The 21,875-nt window shown below is 40.8% G+C and overlaps 1 protein-coding gene across 1 annotated transcript; it reads right to left on the reverse strand.

The window, feature by feature from the left end:
- Positions 1 to 13,433: 13,433 nt before the first annotated feature.
- On the reverse strand, positions 13,434 to 14,369 carry LOC107313874 (histone H2A, sperm-like). The gene has a single exon (XM_015862550.2). It carries the CDS (start codon positions 14,095 to 14,097, stop codon positions 13,534 to 13,536), a length of 564 nt encoding a protein of 187 aa, XP_015718036.1. The 5' UTR covers positions 14,098 to 14,369; the 3' UTR covers positions 13,434 to 13,533.
- Positions 14,370 to 21,875: the final 7,506 nt, after the last annotated feature.

Genomic DNA, 21,875 nt, shown 5'->3' on the forward strand with positions numbered 1-21,875 from the left:
ATGCTAGTCCTATGAATGAAGCAACATTTCACCAGTGAACATCAAACAGAATAGATTGATTGCTCCACATTTAATAATTTTGATTCATCTGAAAACATTCACTAACACTGACTTCTATCAGAAAAATCCTCTGCAAGAATTCTGAATAGAGGCTTGAAATGCTGGAATTTCCAGGTGAATTCCCTGATCCCAGGGTTATGGTTATTCTGTGACAAAACATCCTTATTTCACTGGCAAAAGTTACAAAACATAATTCTTCCTCTCAGAAAACAATGCAAAAGTAAAAGATTGAAAACCTGAATATTTCTATATCTCTGTTAAAACAATATACTTTTTTTTTTTTCTTTCCCCCAGATAGCTTCAGTTTAAATTTATTATATATGGTATTACCAATTATTCATAGCCCAGCCTCAAAGCCTGATGTCACAGAGAGCTGACATTCTGTCATGCTGATCCCAGAATCAGACAGATCTATTTAGGTCAAGGTATTACTGCAGTATAGAGATTGTCTTCCAGATAGTAATTTCTTGCAGTTCCTGCATGGAAATACAAATTTCAAATCCATTTAAATGATGCTGGTCTGGTTTCAGGCAGGGTCTGTATGGCACTTGTGACAATAAGCAATTCTTTGATCTTTCCTTCCTGTTCCCCTTTCCATTTCCATTTCCATGGCTTGATATTTGAAGATTTTTTTACTCACCTTCACTAACTAGTGTCAGTTCCATAGGTATTAATAGCTGTGGCAATGATTATGATCCAGCATACTGTGTAATTTCTTGGAGGTTTATTAGTTGCGAAGTGGTTTCCCAGACAATCTCCACAAAAGAATTTACTTTTTGTTTCAGAAGTTTTTGAAAAGCATGAGCTATTTTTGCCTTACAGTATCTTACCTTCCCTCTGAACGTTCTCTGGGAAAATCCCAAATGGCAATGAGATTGCATCAGTCATTTCTTTAACTGACTTGAACGAAATCCATCGGGGCCAGCAGTTATGAAGATTCAACTTGTCAAAGTGCTGTGATATCTCTTCTTTTTCTGTTCTGTGATGATTTATTTCTCTCTTAGTGATACTGAATGACCTAATGACTTCCTTCAATTTGCTTTGTTCAATGAAGACAGATGCAGAAAAACATCAAATACTTCCACCTTTTTTGTGTCATTTGTCAATAAAGTTGCATTTCACATTCTCGAAAGGATTAAAAACAAGCACAACTTTATTAAAGATACATCTTATAGATACATTAATATCTCAACAAAGAAAATCAAAGGAGCTAAATTACAATCGTCTTTTATTTATAGTATCTTGTGGCCTGAATGCAACCAGCTCGTGTTCATGAGGGTGGCAGAATGTTGACCCAATTGTTCAGTTGTTAGAAATTACAACAGTAACAGTAATTACTGTTAAAAACAGTAGTTTTTAACTTCTAAGCTTGCTGTGCATTCTTTTTTCAGAAATTGCTCATATTGCTTCCTTACGAGTCAGTGAAAGTGCTTATATGGATTAAGAGAAATAATTAAAGGCAGTTTTAAATCAGTTTAATCTAGCCACTCCATACCTCAAAGACATTCAAATATACTGTTACTTTGTGCATTTGCACTAATTAATACTTTAAAATAAAAAAAATACTTTAAAATAAACTAAAAATTAATGAAAGAGATAGACTGTACTTAGAACACAGCAGGCAGTTCTGTCTGTGAAATTTATTTTGCTTGGTGACAACGTTAATATTTTAGAGATATTGATTTGAAATATACGCATTTAGCAGTAACCAAGATATGCACAATTATTGGTTAGCTACCTCAACAAAGCTAAAACATATCATTTATGGGACACAGTGACATCTTGCAGTTACTCTTCATTGTCTGTATTCTTGATGGATGAAATAAGCACCTATTTTGGGTAGGATAGGTACACTTTTCCAAGCTTTCAGAACTACCTGTCAATTGCAACACATTTTAAAGAGAATTCAGGATGAGATCAACACTGTACATTTTCAGTGTACCTCACCTTCCCTTCAAGTTATGAATGTGACATCTATAACTTACCTAATTATTATGAAAGATATGATTCTTTAGTTTTTAGTTTTAGTAGTTTGGTCTGGTTTTGCTTTCGTTGGTTGATTCCTTTAGATTCTTTCCCCTTCCTTGTCACCATTCCTATGTACAGTAATGTCCAAAGCATTTAGAGAATGCTCCTTGTCATGCATTCTTGTGAAAATATACTCTCAGTGTAAAAACACAATCTAAAATGGCTTCAGTAAAGAAAATGAAATTCCCTGAAGGCATATGTAGTGGAAATGCTAAATCACAGCTTGAAACACTGATTGAGCACCTGGTGGGAACGCAGGACCAGCCCAGGGGAGCTGAGCTGCATGCAATGCACCCGAGTGACTGGAAGGGGTGAAGCCAGGATCCAGCCCTTCCCAGGCCTTATCTAAGGGTTGGCAGTAAAGCCAAGGGCATCTTGCTGGAGATCCTTGTGTATCTGAAGTCTTCTGGAGGTCAGTAGCTTCTTTCCTGTATTTTTTTGGTGCCTACTGTTGTTGTGCTCAAGCAAATCCTCTCTTCTTGTAGCCTAGGGCTTTGCTACTCTGCTGTCATTGTGCTTTCTATTGCATTACACAATAGCATAAAATACAGGAATACACTTGCAGACCTGCCAACATCTATCTGGTGCTTCTTTGACTACTATGAAAATCAAAGTCTGAGTGTAGAGTGTTGAGTTAATGTTAGAAATTACTGGGAATACCAGTTCATGAACTTAATGCTTAACTATTCAGTCAAGCAATGTGCTTCCTGTAAAGTAGATTTGATTTCAATGCTTTCGATGATCAAGAACATACCTCAGCAACAGATAAAACCAATGGCTTTCATCACATCTGATTCGCCTAATGTTAGCTCCCAGCCAGTGCATTTTATTATGCCTTATTCTACTGAAGGACACCTCGTTATGAGATTTTTGTTCTCATGTAGGTGCTTACATGAAATTATCCTCTTAATCTTCTCTGTGTAAATGTAAACCAGCTGAGCTCTTTGATTCTATTGCTGTAAAGATTCTTTCTAATCTTTTCATTTTTCCTGTGTGCTTACTCTGCACTACAGTCTTTTTAAAAACCTTTCTTAAAAGAACTTTCTTGTTTTCACATCAATGATATCCAATGGTACACTTCTCAGTGTAAAAGAAAGAAAATCACTCTTAGCTTTTTGTGCATCAGGTCCTTTTAGTGAGAGGAAATACAACAAAGCTCAAACTTATCTTCATATTTCTGCCTACCAAGACCTTAAGCCATCTTCCACCACAGTGGACAAGATTAACATTTGATTTCCTGAGGCCTTTTTGCCTCCTTTCACTCTCTCACTTCTTTATCATCTCTCAGTCATTTTAGCAGGTTGTAAATTAAAATGCCCAATACTGTCGTAATTTGCTGATTCTGTTTAGAGATCACTGTACTCAGTTTCCAATTCAGGTCTGAAAAGTAACCAATTAATGTGTGTTCTGTTTACTTTGCGATATTTTAGTTTCTTACAAAGATGTGGTCTGAAATATTGGAGAAGGCTCAGTGCTTCCATCAACTTTTCAATAGAGCTTATGGCCTCAGTGAGAATATATCACTTAACTAGCATTGACAATAAGAAATAATCATGTTACCCATGCTTTCTTTCTCCATTCTTTAAAGATGAAAGACCCACCAGACTGCTCACTTTTTTTCTTTTTTTTTTTTTTTTGGGATTTTCTTACAGATTTTTCTTCCTTTCAGCTTTCTGAAACCAACTTACTGTTCCAAGTTTTATTGAAAATCAGTTTTAAGGATCCAAGAGAGCTACTCAAACAGCATTTTTAAACTCTCTGTTGCAAGTTATCCAGACCTGCTTATTGAAAAATATCCTGCTTCAATGGATACTTAAAAAACATCTTTGAGTGACTGTCAGAATAGAGAAAACACCATCATTGTTGTCATCATCACTAAAAGATGCAAATGCCATCACACTATCTTGATTTTTCTTCGAAGCCCAAAAGAGAAACATGTGGAGAAGCTTCTGTATCTTCTGCCACGCTGTAGACAATTGTCTACATTGTCATCATTCGCCATATCAAAATTAAAAAGAAAAAACTACAAAACACCACTTCATTACATTTTTTTGTTCTAATTTTTTTTTTAATCCTCACTTCTGATGACCACACATAGTTTTCCTTGTGCCTTTACTAGTTCCTACAGTTTTATGGCTTAATTTAGATACTTTGTGATATATACAATGCATGAGATATGTAAACTAATGTTGTTATTATTACCATCATCTCATTTTACTTCCCGTGTCTGACATTTGAGCTGGGGTGGTTTTCATTTACAGTTGTAGGGTTTTTTGTTTTTGAATGAACATTATGCTTCTCTCTTTATTTTTATTTTGAGCTGGTACGGCCAAAATATTTCTTAGCTCTGTGGCACTGTGAAACTCTTTGCATGAAGCAGAAAGGTCAGAGGTGCAGAGCACACATGGTCTAGTCATGAGCAATGCAATGATAAACATGCTGTTGTCAGAAAGTTTCAGTGCTCAGATAAGATGCAAAGCCAGCTGGATCAGGTACCATTGCTTTACAAAGAGGCAAATACTTATGCCTGAAGGTGTAATACCAAAATTATTCTTATTCTGTCATCATTTATTAGCTGCAGAGCCTCAAGAGTAAGATCAGGCATACAACTTGTGAGTACCTAAACATCACGTTATTTATTTGCTCATATATTTTAATGGTCTGGAACTAGCAATTGTCAGCCTGATAGCATACTCATGTCCCCCTACTGGGCACACAATGAGCCTGTGCTGACCAGCTGGTTGTCAGTATACTGCTCATTGGAAAGGAAGGATTCTTGATATTTCTGGGTTGCCATCTTTCTCATCTGTTTGGGTTTATTCCTTCTATTAGCATTTATATAGTTTGTAATGTAAGTACTTTTTTTTTTTTTTTTCCACTTCTGAATTTTGGATGGTTTCTTTTCTTCACTTGAACTATTACTAATGAATAACAGCCCTACAGTATCATCTGGGTTTTATCCATTTTGTTTCATGGTTCCCTCTTCTTTATGTGGTTCAGTAACCTACATGCTTGCTTCCTTGGAGGTGAAGGTGAGAGCTCATCATTAACTTCCTCTAGACAAGATGGTTTCCAGATCAGAAGGCAGCCTGTTCCTCTGTGCCTGCTGGAGCAAAGACAATCTTGCTCAATACAGATACTATCCAATGTGCTCCCACATACAAATACTCAGCTAAACTCTAGGATTCCTGTATGAACAACAACAAAGAAAAGATGCTTCCAAACTGCTGATCCCAGAGCCTGACCTTGGTGGGAGACAACAGATCACAGCTTTGTTATGTTATCAACTCCATGATGAGTAAAATGTCATGACTCAGTGGCATCTCACTGGAAAGAGGAGCTTGAAGTTGAAACTGTGAAGCATAGTCCTCCCACCTTCAACACCTACTCATAACTATTACTGCATACAGCTGCATTAGTGCAGCCCAACTGCATGAAGAAGGAAGTCATATCAGCCTGATAATTTTCAGCCTAGAAAGTTAATTGTACAGTTGATGTAGCCCAGCTGCATCAACAGAGGTGTAGAATGATAGAGTCATAGTATCACTGTAATTGGAAAAGAACACTGCTGTCATGTAGACCAGCCCTACAGAATCATAGGCTCACCAAGGTGGGGAAAGACCTCTAAGATCATCTGATCCAATCGTCCACCTATCACCAATATTTCCAACTAAACTATGTCCCTCCATTTGATATCTAAATATTTCTTGATTTCCTCCAGGGATGGTGACTCCATCACCTCCCTGGGCAGCCCATCATCATCATACCCACTAAACTGAAATCCTCAGTGTCACATCTTCCCTTTTCTTTGGCACCTCCTTGATAGTGACTCTACTACCTCTCTGGCCAGCCTATTCTAATACCTCACCTGTAGCTTGGTTCTCTCTCCCTGTGCTCATGAAATGCCTGCCTTCAGTACTGTGTTTAGCTCTGAGGCCTACAGCATAAGAGAGACGTGAACCTGCTGGAGAGAGTCCACAGGAGGCTACGAGGATGGAGTACCTTTCTTATAAAGACAGTCTGAGAGACCTGGGCTTGTTCAGCATGGAGAATAGAAAGTTTCAAAATACATTGTTGCTGCCTTTCAGTACCTAAAGGGAGCCTTCAGGAAAGATAAGGAGGGATGCTTCTTCAGGGAGTACAGTGACAGAACGAGTTTTAAGCTAAAAGAAGGTAGGTTTAGATTAGATACCAGGAAGAAATTCTTAGTAAGATAGTTGTAGACAGTGACAGAGAATCAGTGGATGCCCCATCCCTGGAAGTGTTCAAGGCAAGTTTGTATGGGGTCCTCTGCAATCTGGTTTAGTGGAAGCTGACCTTGCCATAGGAGTGAGGTTAGAAATTGATGATCTTAAGGACCCTTCCCATCTAAACCACTCCATGATGTACTGCAAAATTACCATGATTGTTCTGCCTCCATACCATGAGCCAAACTCCATGATTCACAATTGCCACGACTTCTGAGCTATGTAATCAATTCCCCTTTAATTGTCAAGATGGCATCAAATACAGAATTATGTTGTGACAGAGATAACATTTTTTGAATTAGAAATTATCTTCTATGTTATTTAAACTTTTGGAAGCTATTTGTTTCCTCCTAAATCATCAGGGGTTTTGTCTGCTCCCCAGCCAAGACTACCAGGTCAGAGAGTGGAGTACCCTGAGGATAACTGGTCTGATCTTTAAAGACAGATGTAAAGAAGGCATTCAGAAACTCTGCCTTTTCTTTATCCTCAGCGGTCACATTCCCAGCCTCATCCAGTAAAGCGTGGAGACTCTCCTTAGTCCTCTTCTTACTGCTGATGTATTCGTAAAAAAGTTTCTTGTTCCTTTTTACCCCAGTGGCCAGGTTGACTTCAAGCTGGGCTTTTGCCTTTCTGATTTTCTCTCTACACATCTTAACAACTTCTCTGTACTCTTTCTGAGTCACCTGTCCCTTCTTCTGCAGGAGGTAGATTCTCTTTTTCTCCCAGAGCCTCAAGAATAGTTCACTATTTATCCATGCCGATCTTCTTACCCACTGGCTCATTTGGTGGCTCTTGTGCTTTTAAGACTTCCTCCTTGAAGAGCGACCAGCTGTCTTGTACCCCTTTACTCTCTAAGACTGAACCACATGGGACTTCTGCTACTAGTCTTATGAACAGTTCAAAGTCCTCCACCCTTCAGAAGTCCAAGCAACTTTGCTGCTCCCCCTGCTTCCTCCCCCGAGAATTGAGCACTACCATTTCATGGTCACTGTTCGAAACAGCCCCCAGTCTCCACATCTCCCACCAGACCTTCTCTGTTTGTGAACAGCAGGTCTAGTGGGGCAGCTCCTCTTGTAGGCTCTCTCACCAGCTGCATCAGAAAATTATCTTCCATACACTCCAGAAACCTCCTAGACTGCTTCTTCTGCACTGTGTTGTATTCCTAGCGTATGTTGGGGAAGTTGAAATTCCCCATGAGGACAAGGGCTGGCAATTGTGCAGCTTCTGCCAGCTGCTCGTAGAACACCTCATCTGTCTCTTCATCCTGGTTTGGTGGTCTATAGCAAACGCTCACCAAGATGTCTGCCTTCAGTGCTTCCCTTGATCTTTGCCCATAGGGATTCAACCTTATCATCCCCAGCCACAAGCTCAGTAACATCAAATCACTAACATGAGAGCCACACCACCACCCCTCCTTCCTTGCCTATCATTCCTGAAGAGTTTGTAGCCATCCATTGCAGCACTCCAGTCATGGGAGCAGTCTCACCATGTTTCTCAAATGGCAACTAGGTCATAGTTAGTGTGCAGCACAATGGCTTCCAACTCTTCCAACGTAGAATACCATTTTACCTTCCATTTAGTAATAAGAAGGTAATAAGTTGAGACTTCAATATTCCAGTCAGGCAGATCTTCTCACCAGGCTTTATTCTTTCCCAGAAGAATTTATGTTCATAAGGACATTGCAATTCCTGTTATTGCACAGGTCACTAGCGTTGGTATGTAGGAAATTAGCACATTTCTCTCCTCTGGTCCCTGGGTACCTAGGTTAATTTTGTTCTTGACATCTAGATTGTATGCTACATTACTTCTTATTTATTCTTTTATTAATTGAATACCTTCCTAATTATCTTTCCTGTCTGCCCCCATTGAGCAGTGAGCTGCAGGTTACCCAAAAATTTCACTTGCTTTTAAAGAGAAACTGATCTTCCACAAAATCACTCTTTCGAAACAAATCCTCGGTTTAATCCATTTCTCTTCTGAACAGTTCACTTCCACAGTTTCCATACTGCTTCTTTCAGAGAACAACAAAGTCCAACCCTTGTACACAGTCCTTGCAATAAATTCTCTGCAATTCCTCTAGGTTCATTATAAGTTGTTTGCAGTCTGTGGAACCACCCATGATGCAATCCTTAAAAGCTATGTGCATTGTCACTTATTTCTGCTGCATAATTAGGGATTTCTCTATAATGATTTTCCTTAAATGCAGTATCTGTCAGCAGTCCACAGGTCTAGAGTATGTAGCTGCTTTCAGCTGTGTTGCTCTGTTCTCTATTATCTGGTGATGCTGAAGTGCTACAGAGAATTTCTCACGCCTTCATGGAAGAAAACAGTAATAAAGAAAGCCTCAGCAACCATAGTTGGGGGAAGAAAGAAAACAAACAAACAACAGTGATCAGAAAAAGGGATTCATTGATATGCATAGAGATCCATGTTGTTTCCTTGGAAACCACCATTGCTACTCTTCAATTTAATCCTTATTAAACACCTTTCTCTTCCAGAAAAGAAAACACCATGGAATTTTATTTTCTCTCAAGTTCTGCTGTCCCAAATCCCTAAAACTGGATGGGGAAAGATGTAAAAATGCTGAGGTAGCTGCCTGTCAGCATATTTGCTTTAATATTTGTGCATTTCAGGTTCAGTGAATGAAGAATTTCTGTTTCTGGCTAGCACAATTGAGGAAGCCTCTCCTTATTAAAAAACAAGGAAACAGGAAAATGCCAAGTAATCTTAGAGTGTTGATAAGGGTGAGTGTGAAGTATGTAAATAAAAGATGCTACTTTACAACCAGCGATTCGTATTGTTTATAGAACATTTAGTCCCAAGCTGCAGGAAGCTCTTCTGTGATCTTAAAGCTGAGTTATTCTAGCAGGTCAACAGAGAAGTAGTGAAGTAACAACATGCTTTTAATTCATACATCTGTATTTGGGATGGTGCCATTTCTGCATTCTCCCATTGCAACTACCCAGAGCTATTTGTTAGGTGGGTGGAGGAGGAGGTGGGCAGACTTAGCTCATGCAAGTAGCTTTGTTGACATGACTGGGAAAGGTTTGCTTAATTTTAACAGAAAATTAATTACTTGATTGAGATCAGCATTTTCTGTTTGATGTGCACAGAGAGCACAGCAGGTCTGAGCACAGTCATGTGAGCATTGCTAGATGTGTACCACAAAAAGAGCAGTGCTGGTTGTGGTGGAGGGAGGGATTATGTCAGATTGCCCTTTGGAGCAGCTGGAGACAATACACTTGTAACCTTCCAGAGAGAGGCTAAGCAGCTGTTCCTAGGAGCAATCCTCTTTATGTGAATAATGCCATCAGTCACCGCTGTCGTGTACACAACCAGACAGGGATGATGACTTCTTCAAAATAACCCTCCTAATAACCTTCTAATACCCTCCTAATAACCTACTAACTCTTGGTTTGGTGGAATGAAAGGAAATATGTCTTTATTAGAAGCTCTAACAGTTAGGAATCTCATTTTTTTCATGTGTACACCTGTTTGGGACATTCAAAAGAGAAGAATTCACACAGAAAGCAGCTCCTGCCTCTGAAAAATTCAAGAGAAACGAAACCTGTCATTCTGGTAGAAGAAGGATCCTTCACCTCTTCTTCATGTAAGGGGCATTTTTACTTTTCCTGGTGATCACTTAATCATAGGAGATTAAACATATGGTAATTGCAGATGTAGTGCCGTTCCAGGGTTTCAATGGCAACAGACTGATTAAATCCTCTCAAGGCTAGAGGTATCATCAGTGCTGTCTTGAGATGCTGAACTTGACCCTGCAATAGCATCCATCACTCCTCTGTTGGTTTCTTAGAGCTCTTGTGGATTGTTACCCGAATTGACAAAGCCAGCCCACCACAAATCTTCAACATACTTATAATGGGAGTATAAGATCTTACACTTCTCTGCAACGTGCGTATCAACTATCAAACAACGAGAACATTGTTGTGTTATTTAGGCTTTTCTGCTTTGAACCATCCTCTGGAGTGTGGTACTGCTGTTTTTTCTTTAAAAGAATGGTCAAACAAAAGAAAACACTTCAGCCTCTCACCCCAGTAGAAAATGGAACCCCAAACTAAATGAAAACGAAGCCAAACAAAAACCACTGGAAAGCAAAAACATCTCTGCTCCCTCCTCTTTTCTTAGATTTGAACATAAACAGGAAATCTAGAGGACTCTGTTTGCTCTAGTCTTCTTGATACAGTGCAGTATCTCGTTATCTCACCTGTCTAGAGAATGACATGAGCTGTAGGTTACAGTTACAGATGCTGAATAAATAATGTCTTGGGTGTTGCACTAACAAGAAAAGGGTGTTTCTAGTGGTGCTTCTTCATACCCCTTTTAAACACCTTCAGGACAGTGCTTAACATGTCGTGTTGTAAGCACCCTCTATCATGAATGAAACTTGTGATTTAGTCAATTCCAAATTTCAGGGTGTCAAGTGTATTCTGAATCATATCAACTGTACACAGCAGGAATTTGTCATATGCACTATTTTTGACCATGAGTAACAACCATCCATGTCAGCTGACAAATATGATAAAAAGCACTTGCTTTATGTTGCTGTTTTTACTCTAAGTCACTCTCTTTCCACCTTTCCTGAGCTGCTGTGATACCATTTTTAGTGTGTTACAGGGTTTTACATAACAAGTACTTTCCATTTCTATGTTTGCATCTGAAGCTGGCCAACACTTTTCACTTCTGGCATTCCCTTGAACTTTCAATGCCTCTTTGGTCCTCCTTATGTGCTGAATCTTAATAGTTCATTTTTTGGTAAACTCTCCTCAGGACAGTAATTATTTAATCCCCATAGCAAACAGCCATTCTCCAATGACAGCTTCAATTTTCCAAAACACTGAGGCTACATTTCTTTTTAACTACGTGGTGAGATCATTCTTAGAGGAAATAATGCATTAGCCTGTTCAAAATGACCCTGGTTCCTACAGCTATTTCCTATTCTGAATTACGGAGGTCATCTGAGGGAATTATGCTCCTTCTCTATACGTTTCTCTTGGGAGCATGAATAGTGAGGACAGTCCATCTGAAAACCATGATTTTCTAATGCTGCATAACAAAAATCACACCAGTGAGCCACATCAAAGCCATTGTCTGCAATCTGGCAGCTGAACACAGGCTGCTGCCTGCCTTTGGACCCAAGGTATTTGCCCAGTCTTTTGTTAGACCAAGTAATCTGTATGTATTTCCCTTTCAGTTGGCAACTTGTGAAATTAAGTGGTACATCAAATTATAGCCAGTGTGTCTTTTTCATTTTAGGTCTTCTTAATCTCATAATCCCTGGGCAACCTGATCTAGTAAATGTGTATGTTTGGTGGCCCTGCTAGGCAGCGGTGTTGGAACTACCTGTTCTTTAAGGTCCCTTGCAACCTAAGTCATCCTAGGATTTTATGGTTCTATGATTTTCAGTTTTCATTACTGTTTTGAAGTCAGTTCTACAAGTTATTAAGTGCCTGTTATTATGAGCTGGTGAATTGAAAGCCCTTATCTCTTAGAAGAAAAGGTGCATATGCTGTGAGTTACTCTGCTTAAATATGAGCCGGTTACCTGAAACTACTCATTCCTTTTCCAGATCCTCCAAGATTTCTGATTTCTTTTTTTGTCCAAAACATTTAATTATTTTAATACAGTAGCCATCAAGACAGTCAGGTCTGATAAATTTGGAATTAAACGTTCAAACATGTTGAGAAAACATTTAGTGTCTAAGGTACTTTGTATCTGAAAACCTTTGATTTTCTTAGAGGTTTATCTTTTACATCTGGACAGTGTCTCAAGTAAATAACCAGATTTTCAAAAGACATAAGGAGACATCACAGTTTTTAGCTTTGAATTCATCCACAGCGCACACTTCACAATCCCCTTTAGGCTTTATAAACATCCCTTTGAGTAACTCCTGAGCTCTTGTCCACGAATGAGGTACCACTATGTGCTCTCTTCCTGCCATACCTGACCTTCTGTTCTTCCAGAGCAGGTACACTGACTCCTCTACAAGGGTAATACTTCTCCTAAAGCACCAATAAAAGTGGTTTAGAATTTTGCTTTTAGACATTATGGGGCAAAAGACAAGAGATGCTCATACTCAAGGTATTTTATTTCAGCTAGGAGGGAAGATCTGCTACTCTATAAACCAAGTCTGTTTTCTGGAAATGAATTTATCCTCATTTCTCTATTTGAAACTCTTGAACTTTATACTAGTTAATCAAATACTCTTTTAGCCAGAAGGAGGGTGTAAACACAAGAGTGACATAACAGCTGACTGACTGACATAGAACATTCTCACTTCCAGTTTCCTGCTACATTAATAACTTAATCAAGTAACTGTTTGATATAAAAAACAAATAATAATAAAAAATTAGCCAAGGACCCCAACCCTAACCAATTACATTGCTCATTGTGCAGTGCCACAGCCTCCTTTCAGGATAATCATATGCTCTTCTGTCAGCTAAACCTGACTGCTCATCTGAGAGGGTGGTGTAGCAGGTAGGAGGTGACAGGGGACAGTGGATGGGCTGGGCATCCTGCAGTGCTGTATGTGAATAGTGGGTGACTTGGGGATTTTTTGATGTGCTGGAGCTGGGGGTGGGTCTTTCCTTTGGGATTGGTGGGGAAACAACTTGAACACTGGCCCTGCAGCCACGTGTGCAGGAGGCTGAGTTCACTCCCACGAGGGGGAGTCTGGATGGACTGGATATCTTCACACATGTGGTTTATCCAGAGATGACAGACAGGTTTGTGGGCTGATGGTGTGCAGTCAGAGATGCAGTCAGAACTCCCTCCCTCCCTCCTTCTCTCTCTCTCTGTAGTCATGCTTAGGCTCCTGTACAGGAACCATCTGGACAGGGAAGACAAAGCCGCAAGAAGGCCCTGGAGGCTCAGCAGCTGGCAAAATACCAGCAGGTAGTCAGGGTTCTTAAGCAAACTCACTGCAGGGTCTTCACCACTGCGACACTGACAGGTGTCACTGTTCAACAAATCACTGGCAAGGTGCTTCTTGCCCCTGGGGTGACAGGCAATTGCTGTCCCTTGGCCTCACTCTTCCTACATTGCTGCCTAACACCTGCAAGTCACTCTCCAGCACAATATGTTAGTTCAAGGGCATTTTATTCAACTGTTAGACCATAGTGAGTAATTTGGCAAACGAGACAGCCCTTGCCATGCCAATATGGGACAGAAATTTCTGCTTTCACTTGACACTAACAGCAGCAGTGGCACGGGCAGGCGCAGACTGCTGTCTGCTTCTTCTCTTCATCTTCTTGTTCTTCTTCATTCTGGAGGGTGATGCCATGCGGTGGCTTTTTGGGGCAGCCCTGCCACGGTACTTGGGCCTGCTTCCCAGAAGGTGCTTGAGTATAGAGCTGCTCTTCACAGACATCTGCAAGTGCTGTGGAGAGATGCACTGTTGGTTGCTCTTCTTGGAAATCTTCCCAGCCATGTCCACGGTCTTGTGTGTCGCCCACTGTAGCACAGCAGCCAGGTAGACAGGGGCACAGGCTCCAAAGCGCTCAGCAAACTGACCTCTGCGCAGCTGCCTCTCTATGCGGCTCACAGGGAAGAGCAGCCCAGCCCGGGAGGAGCGACTCTTTTTGGTCTTCACTTCCCGGCGCATGGAGGGCTCCCCAGAGCACGATGCCTCAGGCTCCATCAGCTCAGGCTCAGGCTCAGGCTCAGGCTCAGGTTCATCACAGACCTCATCTGTTCCAGGCATGCTGCTTGCTTCCATAGGTATATCCATGTCGTGCAGGCTCATCTTCCTGTGCCCTTGTCTTGCTTTTCCTGCCTGCTCTTGATGTATTTACTGGCCCTTCCTGGTGCCTTCTGTCTGCTCCACCTCTACCAGCCCAGTCTAGAGGTGTCGGTAGCTGGGTGGCCTCACGCACTCAGGCAAGTACCTCTCCACCAAGGCCGAGCTTCCCCGAGGAAGGGCTTCAGCTCAGTCCTTCTCCTCTGCAGGCTGAGATGCTGTGCTCTCCAGCCCAGTGGAAACCAGGGTACACCTTGCCTGGCAGGACCAATGGGGAAGGACTTTCCTCTGTGACCTCACCTCCCTGCTTGTGATGTCATCCCTGCTGGTACTGTCAATTGCAATGAGCTCAGGGACAACCTCTGCACCCAGCCCCTCCCATTTCACAGCATGACTGTACAAGGCCAAGCCAAAGTGCTGCCATTTAAAGAGAATCCCAACCTCTCCTCTTACCCTCTTTTCTTTTTCTAATTATCCATTGCGTACTTTCACATAAATCTCACACAAATCAAGGGATACTGTTGAAAGTGTTCATGGCAGCCTGATGAAATGCAGAGGCTGTTCCTGTTAAAGAAGGGTGGTAACAAGGAGTTGCTTTTTTTGGACAGCATCCATGGACAGCCCATTCCTTTATGATATTTCCAGTGGTTAACGTATGTACTACAAGCAGTTATAAGGAGAATACATAGAAGAAGAAAACACTATTACTCTGACCTCAAAGCTAGTGACTTCTGCCCTCAAACTTCTAGCCAATTTCTACTTGTCAATTAATTACATCCTTTTATTTTCTTTCTTTAACCCCTCCCCCCCATCCCCCTCCCTCCCCCCCCTTCCCTCCTTCCCTTCCTCCCTCCCTTCCTCATGGAGGAGTCAGCACTGTGAACCTACATGGACTGTGTTTCAAGATTTTCTTGCCTTGCTGCCTTGCTCTTTTTATGATCAGCTGGTTGAGGGAAGGGATTGTCCTGCTCTGTGTTGATGCAGCTTCACCTTAAGCACTGTGTTTGAGTGGCACAGCATCAGAAGGACATAGTACTATTAGAGAGTGTCCAGAGGAAGCCTGTGGAGATGGGCAAGGGTTGCTGAGGTCCCTTGGTTTGTTCAGCCCGGAGGAGATTGAGAAGAAGTGTCATGATTGCCTACAGCTTCCTTATAAGGGGAACATAAGGGCATGCAGGCAGGCTTTTTTCCTCTGGCAACAGTGGTAGGGCCTTAGGAAGCAGTGTGGAGTTGCATCAAGGGAGGCTCAGGTTGGGTATCAGGAAAAGGTCCTTCACCAGAGTGCTGCTGAGCACTGGACCATAGTCATGGTTCCAAAATGCCAGAGTTCAAGGAGAGTTTGAACCATACTCTCAGACATGGTGCTTATGACTGGAGCTGAATTTGAACTAAAAACCTAATGAACCACTACAATTGAATATGAGTCTCACCTAGGAGACAGAACTGTTACATACTCACAGAAATTGGAAAGAATTGGCAAATATGTGTGAACAGACTTTAGTCCTGGATGGATTCAAATTGTTATTTCATCTAATGTGCAAAGAAGATAAGTTAAGGTTTGGGCTTCCCCACTGCCCCAATGAGTCTTTGCTTCCTCAGCGTAAAGTAGGGTGTCTTGGAGAATCATAAACTAAAAGGTAGAGACACTGACTCAGAGACTGAAGAAGAAACCTCCAGAGGCCACCACATCACATCCACCACACTTCACACCTAGGGCAAACTAAGCTAGATGAAATTTATATCAGAGCTATCATCAGTACAACATGCATGAGGAACTTCAGTGTTGAAAATCTATCTCTCTGTTCACTGAGGTGCTCCCAAGGTTATACAGCTATGGAATGTTTTCAGAGTTTGAAAGTAAACATGTAAAATAGTCCCCAGTTCTAGTTTAATTGCCTATTCCTCTCAGGGACCCTCTGTCATCATGTATGAAGATCTGGTCTTTTTTGTTGGTGGTGACAGAAAAATTCTCTTAATAATCTAAATATTTTCATATATTATGTAAGAGTTCTGATTTTTCAGTTTTATATGATGTTAATGTAAATAATTTATTAACAGATAAGTATTTTAGCTTTGGCAAAAGAGGCTGTTTTGGGATCATCATGGTAAAATGAATGTTTCGAAAATGGCATTTTATGGATTTTAAATAAAAGTCAAAGTGTCAGAATTCATATGGGAAAATAGTTTTGTTTGTTTCCTGACATATGTAATTTCTTTCTGACAGATGTAATTGAAGTCTCTCTGCTGAGATCAGCTCCTTACATTACTAAATCCTCATTTTTAAGTATTAAAGTTCAAGAAACATGAGCTCTGTGGTAATATGCTGCCAGGTTTTTAAGGAGAACAGTGTTTTCCTTGAAGATAAAAGGAAGTCTAAAAAGAAAAATTACTTAACTTGAAATATTTTAGCATGATCTTTAGGAAGAAAAAAACTGGATTATGAAATTGGCCTGTATTATTTTTACTAGGGAATGAGTGAAGACAATGGTTTTAACAAAATAATTATAACCTTTAAAAATGTTGCTAGACAATAGAAAGAAAATCTTTTATAGCCTAACTCTTTCTGCTGTTTTTATATTTAATAGGAAAAAAAAAAAACCAAACCAACCACATACCATATTCCATACTGGAACTTGAAAATACATTTGAAAATACAGCAGCATTTTGGGTTTTCAGTTGCAGTATTACATGCTTGATCCTTCCGCAGGCACTTAGAACTTATAAATGTAGTATAATAGAGTTGGGATGGAGTATTTTTTTGTATCCATGGGAATGAATATGTAGTATAGAAGATGCAGCCCCATTCACAGTTGCACTTTGTCTTTTTTGTTTGTTTGTTTGTTTTGTGTGTGTATACTCATTTTGATTTAGATATATGCATAATCTTCATAATTTAGATGATGTAGAAAATACAGGTTTGGTCTATGCTATACAGTGACTATGTCAGACAAAACAGGAAGAAATTACTGTTCGGTCTTCTCCATGTCCCTCTTTCATTATTCTTTCTGGGTACCACATTTTGGGGTACCAGAAAGGTCAACAGATGAATAGAAGGTGACATTCAAGCATGCTCAACATTCTGGACTCCTGTATCAGTGATTCTCAGATTGGTTTGGTTTTTGCTTGTCAATTTGAAGACATAAGACTCAAGGAAAATGTTTGTAATTCCTCTGGGTACTAAGGCCTTACCTTAATGCTGCATTTGGCTAATACAGAAATATTGGCTTGTACTTAGTTGGTAGGAGCCTGTTTATAAAGCTTTAGTAGCAGCCACTTTGACATTGGCATATGTGTTGACTGAAGCATGGGAACAAGACATCTGTGATAGCAGGAAATGTGAAACTGCAGTTTCAGGCTATTTTAATTTATAAACAACTGTTCATAGTGGCTAGTCAAACTGTACAGCTATCCAACTTTGGGTTTACTAATTTAGCCCTTGCTGATTTGTCTTCTGATCTAAAGAGTATTATAGTGGGACCTTACTCAGTGCTGGGACACTAATAAGTGCAAATCAACTATTTCCAAAATGCTGAATTAAAAATAAACTACAGTCATAAATAAGAAGGGCATTTTGACTTTGTCTTGGGGAATACTGCTTATTGGAAGTGATGCAAACAAGTAAAATGTTATTTATAACACTGCGTTTTGCTAATTGAAAAGTGTTGGTGAAATAGCAAGGCATTACTACTGTTGATACCAGCAACATATAGTGTATAACACTGCATAAAGATGAACTGTACACATAGCTGTGCATAGAGATGATTCTCCACAGGAATTTCTAGACATCTAAAAGATGGATATATGACATTGTTTTTTGTGGCCTTTGCAGCTGTACTCCTTACTGGAATCTACATTCAGAAGAAATACTCCTTACAGAATCTACACTAGCTTATAGGATAAGACCTCTAAAATAGCATGAACAGAAGTCCTGTTACCTCTTTACAAGAACCTTCCATACTGTGAGTTCCTTCTGTGCAATAACAGCAGGGTCATGATATGAGAAATGCAGACAAAGTCTCTAGAATGAGAAAAAAAAACAGTACTAGAAGTCATACATTTTGGAAAGTATAAAGGATCATTCCATGTGAGTGGAACTAGACATGATGATAGAAGGATTCCCTTCTAGTCTTATGAGCTTGTATTGTTTAAAAGGTGTCTGTGGAGATCTGGCCAAATTCTGCTACTTTTGGTCCTCTCTATCTTTACTTCTCACTGTGGTTCTGTATAGATCTGACCCACTGTTCAGCATGAGGGAGAGGTACTCCTAACTTTTATCATTAGAGGGGGGGAGTTTCATACCAACTCCTCAGTCTAGGCCTGGTGAATTTACACCTTGATGCGTCTGAATGGTGTTAGTTGTTAGACTGGAAGCACTAGAAAAAATTCAACTAGAGGCTGAAATTGGAAGTTAAGTGGAACTGGAAGCCACAACAGATTCTGGTGGGAAAAAGGTATGTTCTCTAGCTTGCAACAAGCTCCGGAGTGGACTGAGCCCATGCTTTTGAATGGGTTGTGGGGGGGGCTGGAAATATCACTGTGACACTGAATGAAAGTCAAAATTCATAAGCATAGTGAGCACTGATTCCTGACACTGAAGCGCAGTGGAGATATTTCAGAGGAGGAGAACCTGGCTGCTAGCTGTGACATTTATTTTACTCCGGGGGGATGAGATGAATTTCAGCATGAGAACAGTGATTCCACAGCGCTTCTGTGCATCCCTGCAACTGTAAAACTAGATGAAGCATGGCTTGAAATTCTTCCAAAGTATATGAGGATCCAGCTAATGTCAAAAGCTGATATCTCTTAAATGCTGTTATGTAAGTCGAGTATCTGTGCAAAATAGCAGTGTGATACAAAGGTATAAGTACAGTTTGTATATGTATTCTCTTAAAATTATATCTGTTTTCCCTTGAAATCATTCAAAATTAGTGGTAAGGCTGGGTTCACTCATGGAATCCACAATAACTCAACCTTATACTGTTTACTTTCTAATGTTAAGGTGTTCATCTTTCATACAAGTGTGAGATAATTTGGAGCTTTCTTTTCATATACTAACAAATGAATTATTCACCATTTTAAAGCGGCTTGTGCTTCATCACCATTCATGCAATCCTTAACAATGTTAAGGTGCAGAGCACCAAAGGAAAGCAAAGAGGATTTTCAGAGGATCCCTGAAACAAAACAGGCTCAGCTTTACCTGCCATTCCCTGCAGACTTTGCCTTTGACAGGGGAGAGATGCTCATTTGTCACCATGTGCATCAGCCAATGATTTATGCTACCTGAGCTGAGATAAACAACCAAATCACATTGCTTTCCCTCCCACTGAATGAAGAAACACAGAAAAAGAACAGAAGGGTTTTGCAAAAAGACAGAATTAGATGTGAAGCAGGTATTTATTTCAAACAGTGCAGAGTAGTGGCCAGTGGTGCAGAAGCCCATAGTGATGATAGCCACTGCCCCACAAGGATGAACATGTCTTCATCCCATTGTATGGGATTCACTGTGGGCTGAGCATCAAGGACAAAACCCTCTAGGACTGCGGGCTGGCTATGCTCTGGACATAGACCTTCAGACATGCTGTGCCACCCTCTCTCCACAGCTTTCATTGCCTCTGCTTCAATCAAGCTTCCACAGTTGAAATATATACATATTATACAGCTGAAATAGTTTGCTTGTACATGCTCAGCCTCTATCAAATACAACATATATTAACTTATGCCACAGTAAAATTGCTTCATGCTAAGGGGGGCATGTGATGTTATTCCTGCCTGCCTGAGCACAGGGAATAAAGTTAGTCAGTACCTTCACTTACAGTCATAGTATACTTAGAGTTGGAAGGGACTTTTTAAAGGTCATCTAGTCCAGATCCCCTGCAATGAACAGGAACATCCACAGCTACATCAGGTTGCCCAGGGAACGATCCAGCCTCACCTTGAAAGTCTCCAGGGAGGGAATTTCAACCACATCTCTGTGCAGCCTGTTCCACTGCCTTGCCACCCTCACCTTATATCCAATCTAAATCTACTCTCTTTGAGCCTGAAACCATTTCCCCTTGTTCTGTCACCATGGACCCTGCTAAAGAGACTGCCCCCTTCTTCCCTGTAGCTCCTATTTAGGAGAAAGCCTGCTAGCAAGTCATCTCAGAGCCTTCTCTTTTCCAGTATGAACAGCCGCAGTTCTCATAGGAGAGATGTTTCATTTCATGGATCATTTCTGCAGCCCTTCTCTGGATGCGCTCCAACATGTCTGCGTCTCTCCTGTACTGAGGACTCCACATCTAAACACAGCACTCCAGGTGATGCCTCACCAGCACAGAGCAGAAGGGCAGGATCATCTCCCTCACCCTGCCGGCTGCTCTTTTGATACAACTCAGGACTTACACTTGGATTTATTGAACCTCATGAGGTTCACCTGGGCCCACAGTTCAAGCCTGTCTAGGTCCCTCTGGATGGTCTCCCATCTCTCTGGTGTTTTGGTCACACTGTACAATTTGGTGTTATCAACTAAATTGCTGAGGGAGTCCTTTAAAATAGGTGCAATGTGTTGCCTTTTTTCCAGTCACCAGGGACTTCACCTGATTGCCACAACTTTTCAAATATCATTGAGAGTGGCTTGCTGAGTGCATCAGCTCAATACTCTGGAATGTATTTCATCAGGACCTGTAGACTTATGGATGTTCAGGACCCTCAGGTGGCCACAAACCTGATTGTCACTTACATGGGGAGTAATGTTGCTTACCCAGTCCTCTCCTACCAAACCAAATACTTGCTGTGTAGATTCATCTTTCTTCTTCATATATGTAGGGAATTAAAGGGAAAGCAAGGATCTCTTGCAACTACCTTGCAGCAAAAGAACTGTTGTTCAAAATTGTATTTCCTCTGCTCTCCCACAAATTGGATGATTAGGCCCTGGAACAGGCTGCCCAGGGAGGTTGTGGATGCCCCGTCCTTGGAGGTGTTCAAGAGCAGGCTGGACGGGGCCCTGGGCAACCTGATCTAGTAAAGGTGTATGTTTGGTGGCCCTGCCAGGCAGGGGGGTTGGAACTACATGATCCTTGAGGTCCCTTCCAACCCGGGTCATTCTGTGATTCTGTGATATAGGCAATGATCAGCAGGACTCCTTCATTCAGGACAGGCAAAATAGCCACATGCTCCAGGAACAATTCTGAAAATAAAACCATGAGCTCTGTTTTCTTTGTAATCCATCTGAAGTTTTTTCAGGTATACAAAGGCACATTGTGGTCACCCTTTGCTGAATGCTCAGCTAAAGCTAACCAAAACTAAGCAGTGAGTACAGGTGATACTCATAATAAATCCAGTGCCTACCAGGTCCTTCATTTCACATATATGAATACGAAAGTGCCATCCATAAAACACCCAATCAGATTTACAAAATATCCTTCTGTTAGTGAGTCAGGCTCCATCAAGTCATTCAGAAGTGTTTTTTGTTGCTCGGTTGACTCCTAACCTCATGCTCCAGGCCTGAAAGCATTTTCCACTGGATGATCTGATATTGTGCAATTTCCAAAAAAGCCCTGCAGGGAAACAGAGATATCTGATGTCCCCTGCCTGCACTCCAGTGTAAATTTACATTTCACAAACCATAGCAACTCATAATCCGTCGGTGTCCCTTGTAATGCCAGGTTGTCTCCCCAGCTTGTGTTAATGTGTACTAATGAGGAACAGGCAATAGGTATTTGGAAAGCAGATAAGCTCGGAGCAGAGCCTTCCAGCTCTTTTAGAGTATGCTATTAAAAAAAAAAAAAAAAAAAAAAAAGCCTGAA

Source organism: Coturnix japonica, chromosome 4, assembly GCF_001577835.2.
Source record: "Coturnix japonica isolate 7356 chromosome 4, Coturnix japonica 2.1, whole genome shotgun sequence".
Classification (NCBI taxonomy): domain Eukaryota; kingdom Metazoa; phylum Chordata; class Aves; order Galliformes; family Phasianidae; genus Coturnix; species Coturnix japonica.